The sequence below is a fragment of the Schistocerca cancellata genome, chromosome 4, assembly GCF_023864275.1.
Source record: "Schistocerca cancellata isolate TAMUIC-IGC-003103 chromosome 4, iqSchCanc2.1, whole genome shotgun sequence".
In the NCBI taxonomy this organism is placed as follows: Eukaryota; Metazoa; Arthropoda; class Insecta; order Orthoptera; family Acrididae; genus Schistocerca; species Schistocerca cancellata.
The window spans coordinates 462,143,409-462,152,736 of record NC_064629.1 but is presented as its reverse complement, the minus strand read 5'-3'; the positions used below and the strand labels follow the sequence as shown (position 1 = coordinate 462,152,736).

At 36.9% G+C, this 9,328-nt stretch overlaps 1 protein-coding gene across 1 annotated transcript in view; it reads right to left on the bottom strand.

Annotated features, from left to right (window-relative positions):
- Positions 1 to 614: 614 nt before the first annotated feature.
- Positions 615 to 9,328, bottom strand: part of LOC126183704 (uncharacterized) — a 57,616-nt gene continuing 48,902 nt past the window's right edge. Inside the window, exons 2-3 of the mRNA XM_049925887.1 lie at positions 6,026 to 6,144; positions 615 to 2,120 (exon numbers count right to left, since the gene is read on the bottom strand). Coding sequence (XP_049781844.1) covers positions 1,732 to 2,120; positions 6,026 to 6,144 — 508 coding nt within the window. The 3' untranslated portion in view covers positions 615 to 1,731. The remainder of the gene's footprint in view (positions 2,121 to 6,025; positions 6,145 to 9,328) is intronic.

Here is a 9,328-nt window from a genome sequence, read left to right as displayed (position 1 = left end):
TAGCCTGTGTTCTTATGTGCAAAATGGAAGTACTGCTGTGTATATTTTCTAGGCTTTCTTCAACTCATTACCTACGGCCAGTAAATAGTAACTGTTTAATTGAATTTCAGTTGTTGTTGAATTACACAAACTAAATGTGACAACATGATCACACACTATCTCAGCATCAAATAACCACCACACACTCAATGGAACAGTTTTACTAATTCATCACGTGTTATACCTGATGTTGCCATATTTGGCAAAGACTTATTTTTGACTAATTGATGTACATTATCGTCCCCTGCCAAGATGGTAGCCAGTACAAAAACTGAGAGAATGAAATAATTACAGCTGTTTAAGATTTTTTGCAAAACACATATATATTTGGTTCTTTTATATTGCTAAAGGCTAATATGGTAATAGTTTTAGAATAAGGACTGGATAGTGAGATATCTGTACTGACAGATAATCAGAAGAATAATTTAAGAATTTTATCTATAGAACATGTACTATGGAGGAGTACACACCAGACAGGTGGACTGATACACTAAAAGTTATCATGGAAATGGATGGTGTGGAAACGGAGAGAGTAGGAAGAAGGGAATGCAACTCATTAAACTTATTTGACACTATTCCAAGAGTTCCAACAATTTCGTCATTTAATGAAAAACCATCACATAAAATTTTATGCACAAATTTTCCATGCAAGTACAAAGTAAAAGTTCTCAGGAAATTGAATAAGTGAAGGCATTTACCATGCAGTAAAGTGCTACATAATTTAGTAATTTCTTCAGACTTCACTTTGGCACAGTTATACAGGTCGTCAAATAAAATATTTAATAAATCACAGTGGTAACTAAATTATATTGCTGACATCATAATTCCTCAACAATAACCTGTATTGCACATGTTCTTCAACACTTTCAAATGAAAAAGTTTACAAACCTTTTTCACCTCTGAAATACTTTTATTTGTAATCTATATTTAACAGTTTTTTCACTGCATACAGTAAATAAACCAATTACCAAGTACAGAGTTTGTTGTATCATCTACAGTACAATTTAGTAGAATGCGAGACAAGTACTGACAGTGATCAATATACAAATGATATTTTAATGGCAAGATTTTGAAATATTTTACCAGTAATGCTGGATACATAGATAATTTCTGTACACGTCAGATGGTTAAGTACTATTGCAGAGGTATGAGAAAATAGCAACTATGATAATTCAGTCTTAATACGGGAATTTCGGCACTCATACCAAGTGCATCATCATTTGCTTCACAATTCACAATAAACAAACCTGCTACACACAAACCAGCATATTTTATGAAAAAAAAGGACACACACACACACACACACACACACACACACACACACACACACACACATATATATATATGCACAGCAACACTTATTTTATATTAAGGCACTTTGGGCACCTCATTCTTAGTATTCTAACCTAATCACTTTTTAAGTGCCAGTATTTAAAATTCTGAAGTCACCATTTTTGCAACAGTCTAGTTTCTTCAGGGAAATTCCTGGAGCTATCACGTCAACACAGTCAAATATATTCAAAACATTATGATTTAGGTATTACTCATTTCTAGAATGAGAATACACTCAATATACAAACAGCTATACATTTTTTCACTAATTACTCTCACTGATATGTAATTTATGATGTATTTATTTGTTCTATACACATGACAATTCATACAGAATTGAAGCATTTGCTTATTTGCACATCAATGTGTTTTCAATTTCCTGTGCCTTATTCTCACAACTTTTGTCTGCAAACAGATCTGGTAACCTATTACAGCTATGAAAATAATGCAACACAGTAAGAAAATTAAGCCAGGTGGCTTGTTGCCCAGAACAAGACCCATACAACACCCAATAACTTGACCCAGTAAGACAATCAGGGCACCACATAATGATACTGAAATTCCATACTTCTTGTAAAGCACGGAAAGCTGTTGTGTATAGCCCTGAATAAATGTAAGTGCAGTGCTCAGGAACAAAAGCACATTGGGGAAAGCATCACAGCTTCTTGTGCACAAGTATGCAGGAAACTGCTTCAGACGGACGAAAGAACTACTGCGGGTGAAAGTATCTCGTTTTCCACTCTGAATTCCTGGAGAAAAAAAATTAGAAGTCCATCAGTCAAATGAAAAATGTGGGGTAACCAAATCTCTATCAGTTAAAAGTAATAAATATACACTGATTTGATCCATTATAAATTGTTCTGAAAGCCTGCAACACTGACATCAACATGTTTGTTTATAAATAACTGATCTGCTACCAGTCACGATTTTCTATATTTTATTTTTTGCACGACGCACATGAAAATGGGAATCATTTCCTGAAACATGTCGTAAGAAAAATAAAATAAAGAAAATCTTAACTCACCTGCTACCAGTCATTTATGAACCAACCTATTAATAAATATATTAAATATACATACATACATATATACATAAAGAATTTAAGTAATGAAAAATTTCAGGCAACACAATGATATGTACTGAGGTTTGTTCAAGTACGAGTTTTCAGAATCCTGTAACTATATTTTCATAAGATGATGGGATATAAAAATTTTGAAATTTTAGAAGGTGTATACAGAGTCACCAATAAAGCTTCCAGGCACCACCTCCTGTTGGTATCAGGGACTCCAGCCACAAAACTAACTGTTTATCTCCTCTTGCTACTATTACAGTATTTCATCTTCAGGGAAGAATTTCCCTTTTAAGTTTGACGCAAGGGATGTGGAATTTGCTTCCCTTCTTCCCAAAGCTTTTCGAGTACTTGTTGCCAGATTGTTGGGAAAATGTATCTCACACACAACAGTTGCTCTATTTGATGTAAGAGATGCCCGACAGCTGTAATCAAGGCATCAATGAGGTCAGTCTAGAAATTTCATGGTGCAGTGGGACATATTTTGTGGACAGCAGCATTGATCTGCTGATACAAGGAAGCCTTTTCTTCAAGCTGTTGCCCCTTCGCAAGAAGTGTGCAACTGTCAAATGTGTTTTTGCATCATTTCTATTCATTCTGCCATACGTTAAACGTAATGGCCCAACCCTCCACAAGAAATGAGCACCATACCATAACACCAAACCTTATCCTGTGATTTGTTTACAAATATACTTTCTTCCACCGCACCACAAACCAATGCTGCTGTTCTTTGTATCACTAAGTGACATTGTATTTATTCTTGCTCTCAATAGCTTTTTGGTGGCATTATAATGCTCTACGAAGAGTCATGACCATTCTGCCACTAACGACTGCACTTTCAAAGCAATGAAAAGAGTGTATGACAACTTATTTGAACAGTATACTTTACAGAGTGGTTGTCCCTATCAGTTAATTTCCTAGGGCTAACAGACCGATTTGATTAACTTGACTCCACTATACATCATTTCCTCAGTTGAATTAATATCCATAGATCACAAGAATTACCTACAGACATTATTGTACAATCTTAACACACAATATCTACCACCTCTTAGGGCTTAAAAAAGGCAGTCAAAGCACACCTGTTTAATGCTACTACAAAAATTAGAGAACTCCGAGCAGGGGTTAATTAAAAAAAAAAGTGACAACAAACACCTCTCTCTCATTATAACACACAGTAACAATGTAATGGTACACAGATTCTTGTGCAGCAGTGAACTAACATTGCAGGTAGCGAAGGGAGAACCACAGCAGAAATGACCACGGAAACGTTCTCGGGAGATGGTGCAAGACACGTACATGTAATCTCTGGCCCCATTGTTGCACTACAGCAATAGAGGGGGAAGTTCTGACAATGACACCAACTTGTGCTAGGGAAACATCAGGGAAATTGTCACACAAAAATTGGCCAAAGTACCGGAGACAGAAGCCAACAGGCAGTAAGTCAACAAGTGGCCTCCAAAGCCACAATAATTTTGTATAACACATTACCATGCCTAATACAATGTACAAAACCGTTTCCATTCAAAACAGTTTCCAGCCATCTCAGAGTGGATAAACATGAGGTCCAGTATGGTTGTCAGGGTCATCATCTTCCTGCAAAAATAGTGGCATGTTCACATAACTATGATCAATGGATAGCTATCATGCTGCCTTCCCTCCAAAGCAGACCACAAAGGTTCAACAGTATTGAAATCTTGGGACTGGGGGCGCAAAGGAGATTTGTATCCATCTTCACACTCACAAAACTAGTCTTGGACTGTGCAAGCTGTGTGAATAGGTGCTCAGTCACCTTGGAACACAGCTTCACCATTGAGAACCAAACACTGTACCACGGGATGGACCTGATCAGCCAGAATTGTCAGATAAAGCTTGCAAAGCAACGATTAGACCCTTGGAATACAATGATATGGGTGCCAAAATCATAGCCAAACACTCTCCATGTTTGAGTCTTGGGACATAGCCTCTGCCAGAAGCTGGAAACTGTATGAAACAAGACTCATCTGGCCAAATGACTTTCCTTCATAGCTCCATAGTCCAAGTTTTCTGTCTCTGTCACCACTTTTTCCTGTTACGAGCTTCTGCATCATTTGCAAGTGGTTTTGAAATTCCACATTTCTCTGATTATAGAGTTCACTTTATGCTGTTTTGGTAGTCTGAGTGTTTGGGAGGGTGGAATTTGATTTTTCAGCCATTTTGCAGCTGTGATCTCCTTTGATGTCCTGAGGACATTGCATAGTTGCTGTTCATAGTCTAATACAACAGAGAAACCTGCAGGCTTCACTGGCATCTGCATTTGTGTTCAAGCATTCATTTCTGTTGGTGTTTCCACAGTTTTGCCTAACCCCTATATCATGCAACTGATTTGACTGCAATACAGGGTCTTTAATAGTGATAGGAACAAAATTTATGAGCATTATGAATCTGCAGCTACATGATTACTCTGTAATTCACAATTAAGTGTGTGCGTCACTCTCATACAACACATGGGAAAAACAAGCACTTACATCTTTCTGTGCCACCTCTGATATCTCTCAGTTTATTATGATGATTATTTCTCCCCATGTAGGTGTGTGCCAAAAAAATATTCTCTGAATTGGAGGAGAAAGTTTGTGACTGAAATTTCAGGAGGTCATTCTGCAATGAAAAATGTCTTTGTTTTAATTATTGCCATCCCAATTCATATATTACGTCAGTGGCACACTCTCCCCTATTTCACAGTAATGCAAAATGAGCTACCCTTCTTTGAACTTTCTCAATCTTATTAGAACAGCAATGCCATTCCGTGATATTTATTTCTACATCAATAATAAAAACTGGCATACAAACTAAAAGAGTGAGTTGAATGAGTTCTGAAATTCTGAATAACTTGTCTTCTAATCTCTTGAAGAAATTCAGAAGCTTCATCACTTTATAGCCATTCCACTTGGGTGGGCTTACCAATGAAGCTGCTAGTAATGAGTTACTAAGTGGGGATGAGTTAACATAGTTACTAGAGGATGTGATTTACTTTGATTTCTATCAAAAACATTGTTGCGTAGTAGGTGTGTTGCTTGGACACCCAGCTGTCAAGCTAAGAGAATGGTGAGGAAATTACTCTGCAATGTTCCTAAAGAAAATGGCTATATATTCCAATTCAAATAAAATAGTTGCTTCATCTTTTACTAGGCAGAGAGTAGTGAAAACACCATTTTTATGGAATATTCAAGTGCCATTACATCAACAGGTGTTGCCAAAAAACCAAAGAAGGGAGTTACACTTCACTTGTGTCACACTTCAAGCCTATCTAGTTTCTACCAGAATGTTTTTTTGTGGATGGTAACATTCTGCCACACTACCTATTGTCGACTGGATCAAGTATTCCTTTATTCTGCATACATGACACTTTAACAGAGGATTGTTCAGTACATTTTAGGAAAAGAAGTGGTAGGTATGGGACTAACTGTTGTTACCAATAAATTACTCAACTGTTAAATCTGTATGGAAATGCAGTGTTTTTTCTTCTAAAATATAATTTCTGCACTTTAACTTAGAAATTTTTGGAATTTCACAATTTTAAATTAACAACTGGTCTTGATTTTTTACCAGGTCGTTTAGAAGGTGGTGATGAAGTTGCCATTGTCTTCAGCAATTGATCTGACTGCTTGCTTAGCACCTGCACCTGGTCTACCAGCACTTGCTGAATAGAAAATGATCCCACCATCCTGAAAGTGAAGAAAATGTTTTTAATACAGGAGTTATACATTTTTTTAATACATGAACTGTAACTTGAGAGTTCACACAGGACATGCTGGGAATTAAGGAATAGAGGAACCCTTACTTTTTCTCCCAACAGTCCCTGCATGAAGAACTAAGTTACAGAGTACATATAATAAATGCATAACTATAAAACCTTTTTTTACGTATTTCGATTTGTTGTACTTAATCCATTCAGTCAGATGTCATAAGAAAGAGGATTTGTTAGTTTGTAAGGTAAAGAGATAACTGTATGCGCAAGGAATCAAGAAATCACCTCAAAGGAATGGCACAATGCCTTTCTTAGAAATTTAAGTATATAGAATAATGGAGCACACATTATGACACAGTAGATCAGAAGTCTACACATAGACAGGTATCTGCACGCAAAATCCAACCACCACAGAGCAGAACAACTCATTTCTCCAAACTTTGGCTATCCACACACAGTGCCGAAGTGATGCTCATGAGCTCAAAAGGCTGTGTACAATATTCTTCACCAATGGTTACAATCATAAACTGATCCACATAGCCATGCAAGGAACAAACAACAGCACGATAGACAAGAAATTGACAAACTGTACACAGAAGCACGTTACCCGATGTGAAGCTTGTCTCCGACTGGATTGGTAAACACCTTTGCTGGGTTCAGCCTGTCTTCTGCAACAGCCACAAGATCCAGAAAGTGCTAGGCTCCACCAAGACAATGTAGACTCTTTAAACTGTAGGTGTGTAAAAGTTAGAATGCCACTGAGAAGAAGTACACATTGGTGAAATTCGCAGGCCAATAGTAATGCACATATGGGAACATGAGTGCTACATTCATCTAGGGCAACACAGCAAATCTGCACTGGCTAACTACCAACAAAACTGTGGCAAGGAAATACAATTTAACAAAGCCAGTGTACTTGTCAAGCAAACAGTTTTGGTAAAATGCAAGATGAGGGAAGCCATCTAAATACTGTAACACCCTAACACGAATAGAGGATGGGCTCAGGGTTGCACTAGTTTCGCTGCCAGCCCTCAGAATCCATCAGGCTACACCAGCAACATGAGATGGGAGCACTACCAGCAAGTAACTGCCACGTCACTGCCTGTGTCCTGGAGGAGGAAAACAGGAGTCCACATCACCAATCATAGCAGACAATCGAAGAAGAAATAAGTAACAGCAGTTCCCCACTTCCTTCACCATAGTAACTTATTACAATGAAGTTCCCACTCCTTCTACCTTAGTAGATCAATTGTAACAACAATATTTTAAAATTGTGATGTACAAATAATGTCATGTTCACTGAGCAGTAATAACAAAATGTAAGTGACTTTGCACAGCTAAAACACACCAGTAGATTCAGGAGGAGGCTAATATAACCACAGCCAAAACAATGGTTTGCTTACAATATAATATGATACTATACTGGAAAAACTTATGACAACCACCTCAAAAGTGTTTGCAAATTTTATCAACTTAAAGCAGTGCAGGTGAACAGTCACCCAATATCCATTCAAAGGAGTAAACAGTGAAATGCAGAATTATACTTTTGATACTGGAATGTGCTAAATTAACTGAAGCTAGCCAAACTATATTGATGTTATTCTGGACAGTGAACACAATTATTAGTGGAAAGAACCTTCATTTAATAAAGGTGGTGCATGGAAGAGGTGAATTTACATGCACTCTGGGCTGTTGCTAAGCTAACACTTTCATTTGCTGTTTCTTCATGCTGACATCAATTTCTATTAAATGCCAGTAATAAAGTACCCAGTAAATGTTTGCACTTTCTGTATTGCAGAATAAACACATTAAATCAGCATAAAGCAAACGATGTAGGAATGTTTAAATACAATCAGCATAACTGTATTTCACTTACACTTATGACGAAAAATGAAACAGTGATGATAGCACATAACGATCAAGACAATGCTAAAATTGTGTCAGACTTCTTCAAATTATTCCACTGAAGACCCAACAGAACATGTAAGTTTGATCCTAGTCTAAAAAATTAAAAACTACTAGAAAAGATTACACCACAAAGTTACAATAAATTTACCATGCAATTAAGTAACCGAAAAACTATGAGTACAAAGTAGCAGTACAAGTATGGAAGCATGCCAATGTTCAAAACCTACATAAACCCATTTTTGACATTTGGATTATTAAAGAAAGATGATAAAATAAAAGTGAGCAAAGAGTGGAATAGTGATAATCCACCCACTTCACCAAATGGCTGCCAAGTCATATCGGAACAATTATGGAGGACGTGGCTGACTACTTGACATTATATGTCATTTTACCCAAAATTGTTCACACTAGAAATTACGAACAAGAACTGCAAGAATATCAACAAGGATTTGAATACTGAGTGTGGGATAAATGAATGCTTCAGTGACTCCATGCCTGCTGTATTTGTCTTGTCTTTGTGGTCCTACAAGAGTGATACATATCATGCTATGTTTTATTCTTAGATTCCTCCTTAATACTGGTTCTTTTAACTTCTGAATTAGATATTTGTGGGGGTTGTTGACATCTATCTGTAAGTATCTGCCAATTCAGGTATTCTATGATACTCTGCTGCGGGTGAAACAAATCTGTGCCCATTTGAGCTTGCCTTCTTTGTTAACTTCCTTGTTAGACATGGGACCACCACACTTCAGCAGTATTTTAGCAAGGGACAGGGGTGTTTGTAAGGAATCTCCTTTGTAGACTGACTGCATTTTGCCATTATCCTACCTATGGAACTGTCACCTGCTGTAGCTACAGCTGAAACCATGTCGTCATATCTGCACAAATTTCTACACCCTGATATTTCTGTGAATTGAAAGATTCCTACCATAACTTCCTGATATCATAGCCAGAGTACTGTGTTTTTGAATTTCATTTAAGGAGCAGTTTTGCATTTTATATACACATAAAGCAAGTTGCCTTTCTTTGAACCACTTTTGAAATTTTATTAAGATTTGACTGAATATTTGTGCATTTTTTCAAAAAGTATTTCATTATAGGTAACAGAATTATATGTAAAAAATCTGAGTTTCCTATTAACAGTGACTGCTATGTCATTAATGTACAACATGTATTTTAAAGATCCAAACTTACCTCCATGAGGGCACACCTGAAGTTAAATCTACAGCTGTTAATTACAGCATACTGCAGCC